Consider the following 21,744-nt stretch of genomic DNA (forward strand, 5'->3'; position numbering starts at 1 on the left):
TTAATATAGTTATTGTGTATTGATGAATCTATGGTTTTTCTTTTAGTGTATTCCTTTATTATTAAGCCTTAGGTAGGAAAATTAAATGAGTATACAATAAAAAATTACTGCATTTATATGGGAAAAGTATGAAGTTTTTTTTCTTCAGACTAATACTGCACTTCCAAAGGTCATGCTATATTACTCACAAAAAACTCATTCATATTTTCCCTTACAAATGCAGTAACCTATAATTACCCCCCCCACTACATATTTATTGTGTGTGTGTGTGTGTGTGTTTCTATTTCTGTAAATGTTCTTTATGGTATCCTGAGAAAGACCTTGTTTTATTTCAGAATGTGGGGAAACTTATTTTCCATGTTGTTTTCCAGATTTTTTATGTATCTCTCTCTCTCTCTCTCTCTCTCTCTCTCTCTCTGTCTCCCTCTCTCTCTCTCTCTCTCTCTCTCTCTCTCTCTCTCTCTCTCTCTCTGTTTAAGCATCTGCCTCGGATGCAGGAGGTCTTGGGTTCCATCAACAGCTGAGTGTTACCAAAGACTTATAAAAATGGTACTAACAACTGCCTTGCTTGGCGCTCAGCATTAAGAGGTTAGTGTTAGGACTGGTCAGCCTGGTATCAGGATAATGTGACTGGGTGGGATATCATGCTACATGTCTGCAGCATGATGCCCCAGTACTAGACATCACTATAAACTGTCACATTACAGACATCATAGCGATATGACTGAAAATTTTTTAAAGCTATGTTAAAATTCATATTGGATGCAGATGCCAGCACTTTTTATTTGTAAACAAATCATGTACACTCGCATAGTAGGCGCTTTACATTTTGGTTGACTAAATTTGTTTCTGAATGAAGCAAAGCAGATCTTTCATGGACTGCCACATACCAGCTGCTTTGGTACATTCCACATTAACTTTTTTGATACAGTGTTTCAGATTTAGGCTAGCTATACAGTAGACGCAAGAAAGGGTCCTTACAAATAACATACAAGTAAGCTGGTAATAAGAATGGCAGAAAAATATACTGAATTTCCTCAAGATGTACTTTCTTAGTTCTGCAAATCCGAATTACATGAGCCATGTCATAGGTTCTCAATCTTAATTACACATTTTGAAATTGTACTGTAATTTTGAATATAAGTGCAGTTACATCCTCCTTACTTCATTCAAAATGAAATAAGCATTAAATTCCATAGTGTCTTTTTGATAATTGCAATTGAAAGACTTCAGTTTTTTTCCCACATTATAATTTCAAACATTCATTGACAGAAACACATTGCAGATGTCAACACGCTTCTCCCTCTCTTCTTCAATCTGATGTATTTCATGTGGAATTGTCACATATAAATCCAGTCCATAATCACAAAATATCCTAGAATCGAAAAATAATACCAAAATCTATTCATTCCAGATCAGATGGATAGGTTGTTGCAGTGCGCATTCATTCACAATATGACTCCAAATTTCAATTTTAACTAGTCACGCCATTTTCTATCGAAAGTTATGTCGAGCGCGCAACCAAGTTCAAATTTATCTGGGCAGAGTTATATGCGCAGTAATAATGTTGTTGTTCTGTAATGATGAATCTGCACTTGTGTATTTACTTTGGAAAACGGCATACATTCAGTTACTTTGTTTCTTGCAGTGTATTTAGTTAATATAATTAAGCATTAGGTAGAATAAGAAAATGAGCATATAATAAAAAGGTTACTGCATTTGTATTGGAAAATATGAACTTGTTTTATTGGATGGATATAAGCACTCCCAAGGTCGTGCTGTATTTACATCTGAAAAACTAATTCATATTTTCCCATAAAAATGCAGTAACCTATAAGTACAAAAGTCTCTGGATATCATTTGTGGATACATTTGATTCTATCCTAAGAGACCTCTCAGATATGTCAGTTAGGCATTGTCCACCTATGTAATAGCTATGGCTGTTGCAAGAGCTATGACCTTGGACTGGTTCTGTAGTTATATCATTAGATAATGTGGTTCAGCTTATGGGAAATGTTCCCAGATCATTGATTAAACTGGGGGAAAGATATAGTAAATTGCAGCCAAAATATATCAAACTACTGCAGTGATTTTACAAAAATGTTGAATTCATCTTTCATTTAGTTTATGTGACAACTGCATTAAGTTATATAGGTACAGTATATTACTTTTTGATATACTAGGAAAGATCTTTCTTATGTAAATGAGGGGGGGGGGCTCCAAGCAAAGTGTTGGAAGGTTCACTGGTCTTAATCACAGACAGCCTGGAATGGCTACAGTAGCAGAATTATTTGATTTTGCACATGCTGGTATTACATTTGTCACATTTGAGATTGCTATGAGAAGGGCAGCAGGGAATATTGACCTTGCCACATGCTGATATGATGTTTAAAATTGCTATGAGAAGAGAAGCAGAGAATAACGACCCTGGTATATGCTGGTATTATGTTTAAGATTGCATTGAGAATGGAAGCAGAGAATATTGACCTTCCCACATGCTGGTATTATTGAGGGAATATTGACCTTGCCATATGCTGGTATTATTGAGGGAATATTGACCTTGCCACATGCTGGTATTATTGAGGGAATATTGGCCTTGCCTTATGCTGATATTATTGAGGGAATATTGACCTTGCCACATGCTGGTATTATGTTTAAGATTGCATTGAGAAGGGTAGCAGATAATATTGACCTTGCCTCATGCTGATATTATTGAGGGAATATTGGCCTTGCCTTATGCTGGTATTATTAAGGGAATATTGGCCTTGCCTTATGCTGGTATTATTGAGGGAATATTGGCCATGCCTTATGCTGATATTATTGACGGAATATTGAGGGAATATTGGCCTTGCCTTATGCCGGTATTATTGAGGGAATATTGACCTTGCCACATGCTGGTATTATGTTTTAAGATTGCTGCAAGAAAGGAAGCAGGGAATATACTTTGCCACATGCTGGTATTATGTTTATAATTGCTATGTGAAGAGAAACAGGGAATAATGACCTTACTACATGCTGTTATGTTTTAGATTGCCATGAGAATATAAGTTGAGAATATTGACCTTACCACAATCTGGTATTATATTTTAAGATTGCTGTCAGAAGGGAAGTTGAGAATATTAACCTTGCCATATGTTGGTATCATGTTTTAAGATTGCACTGAGAAGGGAAGCAGGAAATATTGACGGAAGTATGCACTTAGTATGTGGGATACACATACATGATTTGTTGAGATTTGTTGGCATACTAAGCATAGTGAGGATCTCTTTGAACTTCTTTATTAGAATAAATGTTTAGTTAACGTCATTCTGCACCTCTTATTGACCTAAGTATATAGCAAGATCCCTTTGCACTGCCCACTAAATATCATTTTGTAATTGTTAATGAATAAGTGAAATAAATAGCAATGTAGTAGAAATTCAGAAAATCTTAAATTCCTAATGATATCATGTTTCATTTAAGTTTCATATTTTTCAGAGTTTAAGGTAAGTATAACCTCTGTTTCAGAATCATGGACCTAACTCCAATCAATATAGACCAGATCTGCCATTGCAAAGTATGCCACCAGATTAGGGTCTATTTTGTTCTACTGATTAGACATAACAAAATGCATCAACACTGATCTGCCAGCACATATGTAGTGGCAGATCTGGGTCTATGCAGTTTGTAGTTAGATCCAGTGTACCCTATGTAAAGTATGTCAGGCATTGAAATATTTGATGTTTAAGTTTGTATTCACAAAGAAATAACTTGCATAATGCAGTCCTTGTTGCCTTACTTAATTTTTATCTCATTCAACTCCACATCAGATCAACAGGGGGCCCCAAGTGGCCGAGCGGTCTAAAGCGCTCACCGTTCCAGATCACTGCCATCTCATTTCTGTCTGCATGTGTTCGAGTCCAAGGCTCGGCTAGCGTGGGTACGTGGGAAAGCCTGCCAGTAGCTTCTCGTGGGTCGGTGGTTCTTCCCTGGGTTTTCCAGGGTTCTTCCTTCACCAGTTATACTGGCCGCCATGTATAGCCTTTCTTGTGCTGAAAAATAACATTAAACCCTAGAACAACAACAACAACAACAAATCAGATCAACAGTTACTGCCATACATAATTTTACCTCACTTTACCCCAAATCAAATGATTCTGCCATGCTTAATTTATCTCACTCAACCCCAGATAAGATCAATAGTTCTGCCATACATAATTTTATCTCACTTTACCCCAAATCAAATAATTCAGCCATACTTAATTTTATCTCACTTTACTCCAGATTGAATGATTCTGCCATACTTAAATTTATTTCATTTACCCCAAATCAAATTATTCTGCCCTGCTTAATTTTATCGCACTCAAACCCAAATCAGATAAGTAGTTCATTTTATCTCACTTTACCCCAAATCAAATGATTTTGCCATACTTAATTTTATCTCACTTTACCCCAAATCAGATGGTTCTGCCATACTTAATTTTATCTCATTCAAACTCAAATCAGATCAGTGGTTCTGCCATATTTAAATTTATCTCACTTTATCCCAAATCAAATGATTCTGCCATACTTAATTTTATTTCACTCTTACCCAAATCATAACAATAGTTGTGCCATACTTAATTGTATCTGATCTGATCCCAAATCAGATTGTTCTGCCATACTTAATTTTATCTCAAGTGATCCCAAATCAGATACTTCTGCCACACTTAACTTTATCTCACTCAAACCCTAATCAGATCAGTAGTTCTGCCATACTTAATTTTATCTCACTTTATCCTAAATAAATGACTCTGCCATACATAATTTGATTTCACTCAACCCTGACTCAGATCAATAGTTCTGCCATACTTAATTGTATCTGACCTGATCCCAAATCAGATTGTTCTGCCATACTTAATTTTTTTCACTCTGCCCAAAATTAAATCAGATAGTTCTGCCAAACTTAATTTTGTCTCACCCAAATCGAACAAGCTGTTAGATTTTGGGTCAAGTGATCACCAGCCATAGATTCTCACTTATAAGTTTTGTCCAACTGGAACTGCAGATCTTGGTCCATGCAGTTTGTAAGGAGTAATCAGAAGAACAAACAGTATAAACCCTGAGCTGACTGCACACGTTATGGCAGATCTGAGTCTGTGTTTTGTACATTTGGACCTGACTTATTGTATAGTATATTCTTGTTATAACAATGATTTTACTTTTTTGTCCATCCAAAAAGTATGTGTCTCATTTGATGAAATCAGTAATATCCTCCATGCTAATTTTGCATGCAGCCATAATCAGGGATGTCCAATTCTGAAGGTCAGGGAAATTGCTCATAGCTGCTGTTAAACCAAACAGTCGTAAATTCAGGCATTTCTTGTCATTTAGGAGAATAATGATCAATAAGGTAACAGTTGGGCCCATAAAGATGCCAGCATTACACGCGTTTCATTTGTAAATATTCATTTATCAAAAGGCTTTGCCTAAGTGGAAGAGAGAGGTAATAATGGGAACACTTATTGATTGTTGGAAGCACATTTGTTTGCTCAGATGTATGTGATGCAGATTATTGAGCTGTAAATACCTGAGGGAGTTATTGCCCTGCTGTTTTTTTTAGACATGGGACTGACTCAGAGGCATGGAAAAGTAGAAAAGTATGCTTTCATGCCATGTCCATCACTACATCCATCCATCCTTTCATTCTTTGGTTAAGGTTTGCTTTTAGGTCATTTCAGGCATGGTTGTGAGGCATTCATGTTCCATGAATATATTTCTAATTTCATGTAAACTGTTGTGTTAAGTTGAAGGTTTTAACATTTGCACCTTCAGATTTATTTCTTTAAAAAATAGTTTGGGTAAAAATGGTTAATGATTTTAACTTGACATACCAAATGGTTAATCATTTTAACTTGACATACCCAATGGTTAATCATTTAACTTGACATACCCAATGGTTAATCATTTTAGCTTGACATACCCAATGGTTAATCATTTAACTTGACATACCACATGGTTAATCATTTTAACTTGACATACCACATGGTTAATCATTTAACTTGACATACCACATGGTTAATCATTTTAACTTGACATACCCAATGGTTAATCATTTTAACTTGACATACCACATGGTTAATCATTTAACTTGACATACCCAATGGTTAATCATTTTAACTTGACATACCCATTGGTTAATCATTTTAACTTGACATACCACATGGTTAATCATTTTAACTTGACATACCCAATGGTATACTGCACTGAATAACAAGCAGAGGAAAATGCTGTTCTTAAATTAGCTGTCTGAAATTGTTGATACCTAATAATTTCCATTTACTTATATTTTGGCAAAATCGGGGCATTCTGGTAATCAGACAGGACTATTTGCAGTATTTTATTACTTTGTTCTAGGAAATTGCATTGAAATATAATTTTTTCAGCTTGTTATTTATACATATCATTTCAATAAGAAAACATCTGCATACAGGTTATTTTTTATGACTGAACCCTTTGTACTTCTGATCTTATGATGTTTTGTGGTGTTCTAATTTTACCCATTTGTTCAATACAGTATTCTTTATTTATTTATTTTGAATTTTGTATTGATCTACCTATTATTTATTATTATTTCATGATTTTCATAAATTTTCATTGATTATTTCATTTTCCTGAAGACATCATGAAATATTGACTGGTTTGCAGACATAACTTTGTGGTCATGATCCAGATAGTTGGTCACTGATTATAACTCTAAATTTGCACTACCAGCAGTAGAGTATACACTACTTGTAAATGACAACAGATCATTAAAAATATTTGTAAATGTCCACAGTAGAGTATACAATACTTGTAAATGACAACAGACTAAAAATATTTGTAAATGTCCACAGCAGAGTATACAATATTTGTAAATGCCAGCAGTAGAGTATACAGTACTTGTAAATGACAAAAGATTATTAAAAATATTTGTAAATGTCCACAGCAGAGTATACAATATTTGTAAATGTCCACAGTAGAGTATACAATACTTGTAAATGACAACAGATTATTAAAAATATTTGTAAATGTCCACAGCAGAGTATACAATATTTGTAAATGTCCACAACAGAGTATACAATATTTGTAAATATCCACAGTAGAGTATACAGTACTTGTAAATGACAATAGACTAAAAATATTTGTAAATGTCCACAGCAGAGTATACAATATTTGTAAATTTCCACAGTAGAGTATACAGTACTTGTAAATGACAACAGACTAAAAATATTTGTAAATGTCTACAGCAGAGTATACAATATTTGTAAATGTCCACAGTAGAGTATACAGTACTTGTAAATGACAACAGATTATTAAAAATGTTTGTAAATGTCCACAGTAGAGTATACAATACTTGTAAATGACAACAGACTAAAAATATTTGTAAATGTCCACAGCAGAGTATACAATATTTGTAAATGTCCACAACAGAGTATACAATATTTGTAAATGTCCACAGTAGAGTATACAGTACTTGTACATGACAAAGACTAAAAATATTTGTAAATGTCCACAGCAGAGTATACAATATTTGTAAATGTCCACAACAGAGTATACAATATTTGTAAATGTCCACAGCAGAGTATACAATATCTGTAAATGCCAGCAGTAGAGTATACAGTACTTGTAAATGACAACAGATTATTAAAAATATTTGTAAATGTCCACAGTAGAATATACAATACTTGTAAATGACAATAGACTAAAAATATTTGTAAATGTCCACAGCAGAGTATACAATATTTGTAAATGTCCACAGTAGAGTATACAATACTTGTAAATGACAACAGACTAAAAATATTTGTAAATGTCCACAGCAGAGTATACAATATTTGTAAATGTCCACAACAGAGATACAATATTTGTAAATGTCCACAGTAGAGTATACAGTACTTGTAAATGACAACAGACTAAAAATATTTGTAAATGTCCACAGCAGAGTATATACAATATTTGTAAATGCCAGCTGTAGAGTATACAGTACTTGTAAATGACAACAGATTATTAAAAATATTTGTAAATGTCCACAGTAGAGTATACAATACTTGTAAATGACAACAGACTAAAAATATTTGTAAATGTCCACAGTAGAGTATACAATATTTGTAAATGTCCACAATAGAGTATACAATACTTGTAAATGACAACAGATTATTAAAAATATTTGTAAATGTCCACAGCAGGGTATACAATATTTGTAAATGTCCACAACAGAGTATACAATATTTGTAAATGTCCACAGTAGAGTATACAGTACTTGTAAATGACAACAGACTAAGCATATTTGTAAATGTCCACAGCAGAGTATACAATATTTGTAAATGTCCACAGTAGAGTATACAGTACTTGTACATGACAACAGACTAAAAATATTTGTAAATGTCCACAGCAGAGTATACAATATTTGTAAATGCCAGCAGTAGAGTATACAGTACTTGTAAATGACAACAGATTATTAAAAATATTTGTAAATGTCCACAGTAGAGTATACAATACTTGTAAATGACAACAGACAAAAAATATTTGTAAATGTCCACAGCAGAGTATACAATATTTGTAAATTTCCACAGTAGAGTATACAATACTTGTAAATGACAACAGACTAAAAATATTTGTAAATGTCCACAGCAGAATATACAATATTTGTAAATGTCCACAACAGAGATACAATATTTGTAAATGTCCACAGTAGAGTATACAGTACTTGTAAATGACAACAGACTAAAAATATTTGTAAATGTCCACAGCAGAGTATATACAATATTTGTAAATGCCAGCAGTAGAGTATACAGTACTTGTAAATGACAACAGATTATTAAAAATATTTGTAAATGTCCACAGTAGAGTATACAATACTTGTAAATGACAACAGATTATTAAAAATATTTGTAAATGTCCACAGCAGAGTATACAATATTTGTAAATGTCCACAGTAGAATATACAGTACTTGTAAATGACAACAGACTAAAAATATTTGTAAATGTCCATAGCAGAGTATACAATATTTGTAAATTTCCACAGTAGAGTATACAATACTTGTAAATGACAACAGACTAAAAATATGTGTAAATGTCCACAGCAGAATATACAATATTTGTAAATGTCCACAACAGAGTATACAATACTTGTAAATGCCACCAGTAGAGTATACAGTACTTGTAAATGACAACAGATTATTAAAAATATTTGTAAATGTCCACAGCAGAGTATACAATATTTGTAAATGTCCACGGTAGAGTATACAGTACTTGTAAATGACAACAGACTAAAAATATTTGTAAATGTCCACAGCAGAGTATACAATACTTGTAAATGACAACAGACTAAAAATATTTGTAAATGTCTAGAGCAGAGTATACAATATTTGTAAATGTCCACAACAGAGTATACAATATTTGTAAATGTCCACGGTAGAGTATACACTACTTGTAAATGACAACAGACTAAAAATATTTGTAAATGTCCACAGTAGAGTATACAGTACTTGTACATGACAACGGACTAAAAATATTTGTAAATGTCCACAGTAGAGTATACAATATTTGTAAATGTCCACAATAGAGTATACAATACTTGTAAATGACAACAGATTATTAAAAATATTTGTAAATGTCCACAGCAGGGTATACAATATTTGTAAATGTCCACAACAGAGTATACAATATTTGTAAATGTCCACAGTAGAGTATACAGTACTTGTAAATGACAACAGACTAAGCATATTTGTAAATGTCCACAGCAGAGTATACAATATTTGTAAATGTCCACAGTAGAGTATACAGTACTTGTACATGACAACAGACTAAAAATATTTGTAAATGTCCACAGCAGAGTATACAATATTTGTAAATGCCAGCAGTAGAGTATACAGTACTTGTAAATGACAACAGATTATTAAAAATATTTGTAAATGTCCACAGTAGAGTATACAATACTTGTAAATGACAACAGACAAAAAATATTTGTAAATGTCCACAGCAGAGTATACAATATTTGTAAATTTCCACAGTAGAGTATACAATACTTGTAAATGACAACAGACTAAAAATATTTGTAAATGTCCACAGCAGAATATACAATATTTGTAAATGTCCACAACAGAGATACAATATTTGTAAATGTCCACAGTAGAGTATACAGTACTTGTAAATGACAACAGACTAAAAATATTTGTAAATGTCCACAGCAGAGTATATACAATATTTGTAAATGCCAGCAGTAGAGTATACAGTACTTGTAAATGACAACAGATTATTAAAAATATTTGTAAATGTCCACAGTAGAGTATACAATACTTGTAAATGACAACAGATTATTAAAAATATTTGTAAATGTCCACAGCAGAGTATACAATATTTGTAAATGTCCACAGTAGAATATACAGTACTTGTAAATGACAACAGACTAAAAATATTTGTAAATGTCCATAGCAGAGTATACAATATTTGTAAATTTCCACAGTAGAGTATACAATACTTGTAAATGACAACAGACTAAAAATATGTGTAAATGTCCACAGCAGAATATACAATATTTGTAAATGTCCACAACAGAGTATACAATACTTGTAAATGCCACCAGTAGAGTATACAGTACTTGTAAATGACAACAGATTATTAAAAATATTTGTAAATGTCCACAGCAGAGTATACAATATTTGTAAATGTCCACGGTAGAGTATACAGTACTTGTAAATGACAACAGACTAAAAATATTTGTAAATGTCCACAGCAGAGTATACAATACTTGTAAATGACAACAGACTAAAAATATTTGTAAATGTCTAGAGCAGAGTATACAATATTTGTAAATGTCCACAACAGAGTATACAATATTTGTAAATGTCCACGGTAGAGTATACACTACTTGTAAATGACAACAGACTAAAAATATTTGTAAATGTCCACAGTAGAGTATACAGTACTTGTACATGACAACGGACTAAAAATATTTGTAAATGTCCACAGTAGAGTATACAATATTTGTAAATGTCCACAATAGAGTATACAATACTTGTAAATGACAACAGATTATTAAAAATATTTGTAAATGTCCACAGCAGGGTATACAATATTTGTAAATGTCCACAACAGAGTATACAATATTTGTAAATGTCCACAGTAGAGTATACAGTACTTGTAAATGACAACAGACTAAGCATATTTGTAAATGTCCACAGCAGAGTATACAATATTTGTAAATGTCCACAGTAGAGTATACAGTACTTGTACATGACAACAGACTAAAAATATTTGTAAATGTCCACAGCAGAGTATACAATATTTGTAAATGCCAGCAGTAGAGTATACAGTACTTGTAAATGACAACAGATTATTAAAAATATTTGTAAATGTCCACAGTAGAGTATACAATACTTGTAAATGACAACAGACAAAAAATATTTGTAAATGTCCACAGCAGAGTATACAATATTTGTAAATTTCCACAGTAGAGTATACAATACTTGTAAATGACAACAGACTAAAAATATGTGTAAATGTCCACAGCAGAATATACAATATTTGTAAATGTCCACAACAGAGATACAATATTTGTAAATGTCCACAGTAGAGTATACAGTACTTGTAAATGACAACAGACTAAAACTATTTGTAAATGTCCACAGCAGAGTATATACAATATTTGTAAATGCCAGCAGTAGAGTATACAGTACTTGTAAATGACAACAGATTATTAAAAATATTTGTAAATGTCCACAGTAGAGTATACAATACTTGTAAATGACAACAGATTATTAAAAATATTTGTAAATGTCCACAGCAGAGTATACAATATTTGTAAATGTCCACAGTAGAATATACAGTACTTGTAAATGACAACAGACTAAAAATATTTGTAAATGTCCATAGCAGAGTATACAATATTTGTAAATTTCCACAGTAGAGTATACAATACTTGTAAATGACAACAGACTAAAAATATGTGTAAATGTCCACAGCAGAATATACAATATTTGTAAATGTCCACAACAGAGTATACAATACTTGTAAATGCCACCAGTAGAGTATACAGTACTTGTAAATGACAACAGATTATTAAAAATATTTGTAAATGTCCACAGCAGAGTATACAATATTTGTAAATGTCCACGGTAGAGTATACAGTACTTGTAAATGACAACAGACTAAAAATATTTGTAAATGTCCACAGCAGAGTATACAATACTTGTAAATGACAACAGACTAAAAATATTTGTAAATGTCTAGAGCAGAGTATACAATATTTGTAAATGTCCACAACAGAGTATACAATATTTGTAAATGTCCACGGTAGAGTATACACTACTTGTAAATGACAACAGACTAAAAATATTTGTAAATGTCCACAGTAGAGTATACAGTACTTGTACATGACAACGGACTAAAAATATTTGTAAATGTCCACAGTAGAGTATACAATATTTGTAAATGCCAGCAGTAGAGTATACAGTACTTGTAAATGACAACAGATTATTAAAAATATTTGTAAATGTCCACAGTAGAATATACAATACTTGTAAATGACAACAGACTAAAAATATTTGTAAATGTCCACAGCAGAGTATACAATATTTGTAAATGTCCACAGTAGAGTATACAGTACTTGTAAATGACAACAGACTAAAAATATTTGTAAATGTCCACAGCAGAGTATACAGTATTTGTTAATGTCCACAGCAGAGTATATAATATTTATAAATGTCCACAGTAGAGTATACAGTACTTGTAAATGTCAACAGATTATTAAAAATATTTGTAAATGTCCACAGCAGAGTATACAATGTTTGTAAGTGACAGTAGACTAAAAATATTTGTAAATGTCCACAGCAGAGTATACAATACTTGTAAATGACAACAGACTAAAAATATTTGTAAATGTCTAGAGCAGAGTATACAATATTTGTAAATTTCCACAACAGAGTATACAATATTTGTAAATGTCCACAGCAGAGTATACAATATTTGTAAATGCCAGCAGTAGAGTATACAGTACTTGTAAATGACAACAGATTATTAAAAATATTTGTAAATGTCCACAGCAGAATATACAATACTTGTAAATGCCAACAGACTAAAAATATTTGTAAATGTCTACAGCAGAGTATACAATATTTGTAAATGTCCACAGCAGAGTATACAGTACTTGTAAATGACAACAGATTATTAAAAATATTTGTAAATGTCCACAGCAGAGTATACAGTACTTGTAAATGACAGTAGACTAAAAATATTTGTAAATGTCCACAGCAGAGTATACAATACTTGTAAATGACAACAGACTAAAAATATTTGTAAATGTCCACAGCAGAGTATACAATATTTGTAAATGTCCACAACAGAGTATACAATATTTATAAATGTCCACAATAGAGTATACAGTACTTGTAAATGACAGCGGACTAAAAATATTTGTAAATGTCCACAGCAGAGTATACAATATTTGTAAATGCCAGCAGTAGAGTATACAGTACTTGTAAATGACAACAGATTATTAAAAATATTTGTAAATGTCCACAGTAGAATATACAATACTTGTAAATGACAACAGACTAAAAATATTTGTAAATGTCCACAGCAGAGTATACAATATTTGTAAATGTCCACAGTAGAGTATACAATACTTGTAAATGTCCACAACAGAGATACAATATTTGTAAATGTCCACAGTAGAGTATACAGTACTTGTAAATGACAACAGACTAAAAATATTTGTAAATGTCCACAACAGAGTATATACAATATTTGTAAATGCCAACAGACTAAAAATATTTGTAAATGTCTACAGCAGAGTATACAGTATTTGTAAATGTCCACAGCAGAGTATACAGTACTTGTAAATGACAACAGATTATTAAAAATATTTGTAAATGTCCACAGCAGAGTATACAATGCTTGTAAATGACAGTAGACTAAAAATATTTGTAAATGTCCACAGCAGAGTATACAATGCTTGTAAATGACAGTAGACTAAAAATATTTGTAAATGTCCACAGCAGAGTATACAATACTTGTAAATGACAACAGACTAAAAATATTTGTAAATGTCCACAGCAGAGTATACAATATTTGTAAATGTCCACAACAGAGTATACAATATTTGTAAATGTCCACAATAGATTATACAGTACTTGTAAATGACAGCGGACTAAAAATATTTGTAAATGTCCACAGCAGAGTATACAATATTTGTAAATGCCAGCAGTAGAGTATACAGTACTTGTAAATGACAACAGATTATTAAAAATATTTGTAAATGTCCACAGTAGAATATACAATACTTGTAAATGACAACAGACTAAAAATATTTGTAAATGTCCACAGCAGAGTATACAATATTTGTAAATGTCCACAGTAGAGTATACAATACTTGTAAATGACAACAGACTAAAAATATTTGTAAATGTCCACAGCAGAATATACAATATTTGTAAATGTCCACAACAGAGATACATTATTTGTAAATGTCCACAGTAGAGTATACAGTACTTGTAAATGACAACAGACTTAAAATATTTGTAAATGTCCACAGCAGAGTATATACAATATTTGTAAATGCCAGCAGTAGAGTATACAGTACTTGTAAATGACAACAGATTATTAAAAATATTTGTAAATGTCCACAGTAGAGTATACAATACTTGTAAATGACAACAGACTAAAAATATTTGTAAATGTCCACAGCAGAGTATACAGTACTTGTAAATGTCCACAGTAGAGTATACAATACTTGTAAATGACAACAGTGTATTAAAAATATTTGTAGATGTCCACAGCAGAGTATACAATATTTGTAAATGTCCACAGTAGAGTATACAGTACTTGTAAATGACAACATACTATTAAAAATATTTGTAAATGTCCACAGCAGAGTATATAATACTTGTAAATGCCAGCAGTACAATATACAATACTTGTAAATGACAACAGTAGAGTGTACAGTACTAATAAATGCCATTAGAAATTCATAGAGGTTGCGAGGCAGGATAGTGACTCCTAAGGCATCATGTATTATTTTGCAAGCCACAGGATACGGCTTGGCAGCCATGTGCAGCCCGAGGGCTGTGTGCTTGAGACCCCTGTGTTAGAGGGTGTGGTGATGGATCCCATTTCATTAAGTGGCCATACAATTATATGTATCATGTATTTCTTTACTAGATAGTCTCACTATAAGGCAGCATGCAACAGAGCTTCCATATGCAGTGTTATAATGAGGGAGTACTGTAATTTTATTAACTACAAATTCATTTTACTGTGTTTGTTTAATGTCAAGCCCATGCTTGGTGTTAAGCCCAACACATTTAGCTCTAGCAGTCATAGACCAGAAGATCTTATGGCATGGCCTGTTGTCCATTGTCTGCCATCTAGCTGTTGTCTGTCTGGACGTTTGTAATATACTGCTTCATAAGTACTTGGAGGTCAGCTGTGAAACTACACACCCAGTCATACCAAGGTCTAGTTTGCCGTAAATGAATCATTAGTATGGCCACAACCTGGCGACAGTTTGAAAATCTTCGTTAATGCTCCTGAACAAAATGTCATATTGGCATGGGGTTTTCATCCAAAGACTTCATATGAATATCTGGTTGGCCCAAACTTTGTTTGACCTCCACTATTGTCACCATGATGGCCATCTTGAAAATCTTGTTATTTACATACCTTTCGAGCAGTTTTCTCATTTTTTCTCATCCAGCAGGTCTGGGTTTCACCACTTTTTATAAACACTCAGTTTTCTTTCTGTTTCAGGGTTCGGCAGGTCTGGGTTTTGCTATAGTGGAGGATACCAAAGATGGTTGCCAAGGCATATATGTCAGGAGCATAACTATTGGAGGCGTTGCTTTTCAGGTTTGCTACCTACTGCTAATAATTAAATCATAGCATCATCACATATTTTATGAATTTAGTAAATGTGGCATATTCCATGTTTTAACTTTTCATGGATTCCTAGCAATCAACACAAAGCTCAGCTTTTTTGTCATTCAGTTTCTTATTGCCATAAAACAGTTTTTTCCAAACTTAAATCATTCATATACCTCTTTTGGGACATTAGTCATATTGGTGTCCCCTTCTCCCAGTGCCATAGTACATTTGTAGAGTGAATTTCTCAATTTATTTTCTACTATGTACCTCCTGAAACCCTTTCGCATACCACCAATGGTACAAATACCACACTTTGGAAAACACTGCCATAAAATATTGTCTTTTGTATATATTTTGTTATATTTTAAACCTTTCCTAAAATAAAAAAATAATAACTTTATAAAGTATTTTTTGTTTCAATGCAAATAAATTTTTGCAGTATCCACTACCTTTCGGATGCACTGACTGTCTTAGATTGATATCAAAATCAATCAGGATAGAGAGAAAAAAGAAATAGTACTAGAATTAGAGGTAAACGCTATTACCAATATACTGATTTACCTCTGTATATTTTTCCGGTGGTATGTACCACGGTACGTTTTCACTGTACCATTACATCGGTAGTTTCTATCAGTAAGGAATGTACAAAAATCCCAGATGAATCTTGTTACAACTTTAATGATATTAACAGTATGTTTTCATTACTCACAAAAAAATTCAGAAAAGTTCCAGTATTTATCTTTTCTTGCAAAATGGTTGCTAATGTGACGAGTTAATGGCGAATATTATAAATATAACTATATAAAATCCATTAATCACATATTTCACACATGTCATGCATGCCATTGCAGTGGCCAAATGGAATATTGTGAAATAGTTTCAGACCAAATCCAACTTTTGGAAAAATTTCAGACTAAAAATGACAAAACAATAAAACACCACACTTAATGATTTACTTATTTACTAGCATATCGGAATGCATTAAGTATATATATTCCTTTGTAAGACACAAAGGAGCTCACTTTTTCTGTCTGAAGTTTACACAAGTCCTCAAGTTCACTGAATATTTCTCGTTTGTTGGGTAATTGTGATTTATGTTTACTGGCCCTCGCTTATAAATATCCACTTATAAATATCTTGCCTGGGTGTTGGCATCCCACTCAAAGTTTCCCCGCCAATTATATTAGTAGTGTAGCTAGGAAATTGTAGGCTTCAGTATCGAAAATTTCTTTTTTTATAATTAGGTTCTCTAATGTCTGCATGTCATAGTATTGGCTGTAATATAAGCTTAATGATCCCACTTTAGTTCCAGCTTTTACATTACAACTTGCTCTACAATTAACAGACACATTTCATCTACTATAAGATGGGGCCCCAAGTGGCCGAGTGGTCTAAAGCGCTCTCCGTAATGGATCACTGCCATCTCACCTCTGTCTGCATGGGTTCGAGTCTAGGATTTCGGCCAATGTGGGTACGTGAGAAAGCTTCCAGTAGCTTCTCGTGGGTCAGTGGTTCTTCCCTGGGTGTTACTGGGTTCTTCCTCCACCATTAATACTGGCCGCCATGCATAGCCTACCATGTGCTGACAAATGGCATTAAACCCCACAACAACAACAACAACAACAATCTACTATAAAGGACTGGCCATTGAATTTTCAGGGTGGGGGTGTATTTGTGGTTTCCTTTTAGCTGAAATGTTTTTTTCTCTTTTATATCAAGATCATTAATTTGTTTCCAGATATGATGGATATAATTTGGTGTTAGTTTGCTATAAATCAGAGCAAACAAATATTCTGCAGCTATTGACAGATGGAAATTAAACAAACAGTGTCAGGCCCTTGCCCCATAATATAGAATTGTTGGTCCCTAGTATAACTGTGACATTTGGTACATTCATAAACATGTCAGTACAAAAAATTTTATGGTACCCACCTCTAGCTAGAATTATTTAAACTTAAAGGATAATGAAATGACATGAAAATTGGAATAAGTTTTTATTTAACTTATCCTTTTTTCAAATGAAAGTGTTGAAAATATTATGAAAACATTGCATTTTATTCTTTGCAGTTCCGTTGATTTAAGATTTACATTTGTAATCCATCTGGATGAAAAGCTTGCAGGAAAAATAGGTAGCATTCATACTTCATACTATGGATGAGAAGCACATGTAAATGCTAGAATTCATTCTTCATACTATTGATGGGAAGCATAGGTAACTGCTAGCATTCATACTTCATGCTATTGATGGGAAGCATAGGTGAATTGCTAGAATTCATACTTCATACTATTGATGGGAAGCATAGGTGAATTGCTAGCAATCATACTTCATACTATTGATGGGAAGCATAAGTAAATGCTAGCATTCATACTTCATACTATTGATGGGAAGCATAGGTGAATGCTAGCATTCATACTTCATACTATTGATGGACAGCATAGGTAAATGCTAGCATTCATGCTTCATACTGTTGATGGGAAGCATAGGTAAATGCTAGAATTCATACTTCATACTACTGATGGGAAGCATAGGTAAATGCTAGCATTCATACTTCATACTATGGATGAGAAGCACATGTAAATGCTAGAATTCATTCTTCATACTATTGATGGGAAGCATAAGTAACTGCTAGAATTCATACTTCATACTATTGATGGGAAGCATAGGTAAATGCTAGCATTCATACTTCATGCTATTGATGGGAAGCATAGGTGAATTGCTAGAATTCATACTTCATACTATTGATTGGAAGCATAGGTGAATTGCTAGCAATCATACTTCATACTATTGATGGGAAGCATAAGTAAATGCTAGCATTCATACTTGATACTATTGATGGGAAGCATAGGTGAATGCTAGCATTCATACTTCATACTATTGATGGACAGCATAGGTAAATGCTAGCATTCGTACTTCATACTGTTGATGGGAAGCGTAGGTAAATGCTAGAATTCATACTTCATACTATTGATGGGAAGCATAGGTAAATGCTAGCATTCATACTTCGTACTATTGATGAGAAGCACATGTAAATGCTAGAATTCATTCTTCATACTATTGATGGGAAGCATAAGTAACTGCTAGAATTCATACTTCATACTATTGATGGGAAGCATAGGTAACTGCTAGCATTCATACTTCATACTATTGATGGGAAGCATAGGTGAATTGCTAGAATTCATACTTCATACTATTGATGGGAAGCATAGGTGAATTGCTAGCATTCATACTTCATACTATTGATGGACAGCATAGGTAAATGCTAGCATTCATACTTCATACTATTGATGGGAAGCATAGGTGAATTGCTAGAATTCATACTTCATACTATTGATGGGAAGCACAGGTGAATTGCTAGCATTCATACTTCATATTGTTGATGGGCAGCATAGGTGAATTGCTAGCATTCATACTTCATACTATTGATGGACAGCATAGGTAAATGCTAGCATTCATACTTCATACTATTGATGGGAAGCATAGGTAAATGCTAGAATTCATACTTCATACTATTGATGGGAAGCATAGGTGAATTGCTAGCATTCATACTTCATACTATTGATGGGAAGCATAGGTAAATGCTAGAATTCATACTTCATACTATTGATGGGCAGCATAGGTGAATTGCTAGCATTCATACTTCATACTATTGATGGGCAGCATAGGTGAATTGCTAGCATTCATACTATTGATGGGAAGCATAGGTAAATGCTAGCATTCATACTTCTGATTACAGGTGGGAAATATTTCTGTTAAAGTATAAATCCATCTGAAAGCATTAGCATTCTATCCTTGCAGTTTTAATCCAACAGAACAAGAAGACTGTAAAATATTAAAATTGTTACTGGAAGCACAAGTACTGATTAAATAATATGTGTATACACATTAATTACTCACCAATACTAAAGTTCATACATCACTGAATTTTGGACAAAAATACCAAGTACTGATACATACATCACTTAATTTAAGTCAAAAACACCAAATCCTGATATTGCATCACTGAATTTTGGACAAAAACACTAAGTACTGATACATGCATCACTGATAATCACTGAATTTCTGACAAAAACACAAAGTACTGATTATATAATATGTGTATACACATTAATTACACCCCAGTACAAAAGCTCACACATCAATGAATTTAGGACAAAAACACTAAGTACTGATTATATACTATGTGTATACACATTAATTACACACTTGTACAAAAGCTCAGTACTGCTCCAGTGGCCTAGTGGTTAGAATGTCCACCTCAGATGCAGGAGGTTGTGGGTTCGATCCCCTGCTGAGTCATGCCAAAGCCTTACAAAAATAGTACTAACTACTGCCTTGCTAGGCGCTCAACATTAAGAGGTTAGGAGGTTAGTGTTAGGACTCGGGTCGGCCTTGTGTCAGGATAATGTATCTGGGTGGGACATCATGCTACATGTCTGCGGCATGATGCCCCAGTGCTAAACATCACTATAAACTGCCACACTGCAGACATCATAGCGATATGACTAAAACTTGTTAAAGCTACGATAAAAACAAATCACACACCACACACACACACAGTACAAAAGCTCACACATCAATGAATTTAGGACAAAAACACTAGGTACTAACGATATACTATATGCAGACACAGTTATTACACCCATGTACAAAAGCTCACACATCAGTGAATTTAGGACAAACACACTAAGTACTGATTATATATATACTATGTGTATACACATTAATTACACCCCACTACCGAAGCTCACACACCAATGAATTTAGGACAAAAACACTAGGTACTAATTATATACATGTGTATACACATTAATTACACACCAGTACAGAAGCTCACACATCAGTGAATTTAGGACAAAAACACTAGGTACTAATTATATACTATGTGTATACACATTAATTACACACCAGTACAGAAGCTCACACATCAGTGAATTTAGGACAAAAACACTAGGTACTAATTATATACTATGTGTATACACATTAATTACACCCCAGTACAAAAGCTCACACATCAATGAATTTAGGACAAAAACACTAAGTACAGTGCACTATAATGCGCCCCACTATAACATGAATTAGGATATAATGTGGTCGTGGCGTGGCTTCCGAAATTTCGTATATTTATTCGCACATGAAAAAATATTTTTTGTTCAGAGTAAAAAATGTATTATCATTATGGGAAAGAAACCGCATATGAATTTGAATTTAATATGATCATGGCATGGTTATGTATTTTTCTCATACCGAGAAAAAATACTTTAAGTACGAGAAATAGTGTGTAAAACATTTATTATCATTTTGGGGAAGAGTTCACATATGAATTTTAATGTAATACGATCGTGGTGTAGCTTCGTAAATTTAACAGTATCACCACGTTCTTGAAGTGTTACACCAAAATAAAGATTATCAAAAATGTTACTTATTACTGGTCCATGAGTAGAACCAGTAAGTCATCATTGTGATTGTCTTCAATTAATTCTGTATACAGCTGTTGCTCAAACAATATCCAACATGTGTTTCTTCTTAACTGCATACACAACCAAGCAGCAGACAATGTGGTGGTTGATAAAAGATTATCACAGTTTAATGAACTTCAAAAAACATAAGCCACCAACATATTTGCTGGACTTGATGGTGTTATTAGATGCAATCAGTTGACCAGTAAATAATGTCCACTTTATTAGCTGGAAATTGAAAGGGTATGAAATTTTACATGTATTCAGCTTTAAACTTTTTTTATAAAAGTGACTCGTGACTGTTGCAGGCCTACTGCACTTAGTTCTCGGGTTTTACATGTGTGTGGGGTTTGCTTAAGAACTCATTATTAATTTCCTAACTTTTTATAAAAATATTTAACCATTATGGAAAAGCTAATTCACAAATGC

General features: G+C 33.0%; 1 protein-coding gene across 5 annotated transcripts in view; it reads left to right on the forward strand.

Moving 5' to 3' along the window:
* The window catches only part of LOC149807235 (multiple PDZ domain protein-like), a 453,425-nt gene that overhangs the window by 370,410 nt on the left and 61,271 nt on the right, over positions 1 to 21,744 (forward strand). For all 5 annotated transcript variants that reach the window (XM_089963870.1, XM_089963877.1, XM_089963884.1 and 2 more), the window contains one exon: positions 15,745 to 15,843. In XM_089963870.1, coding sequence (XP_089819996.1) covers positions 15,745 to 15,843 — 99 coding nt within the window. The remainder of the gene's footprint in view (positions 1 to 15,744; positions 15,844 to 21,744) is intronic.

This window comes from Sinohyriopsis cumingii, chromosome 1 (assembly GCF_028554795.1).
Source record: "Sinohyriopsis cumingii isolate HCF-2022 chromosome 1, ASM2855479v2, whole genome shotgun sequence".
NCBI lineage: Eukaryota > Metazoa > Mollusca > Bivalvia > Unionida > Unionidae > Sinohyriopsis > Sinohyriopsis cumingii.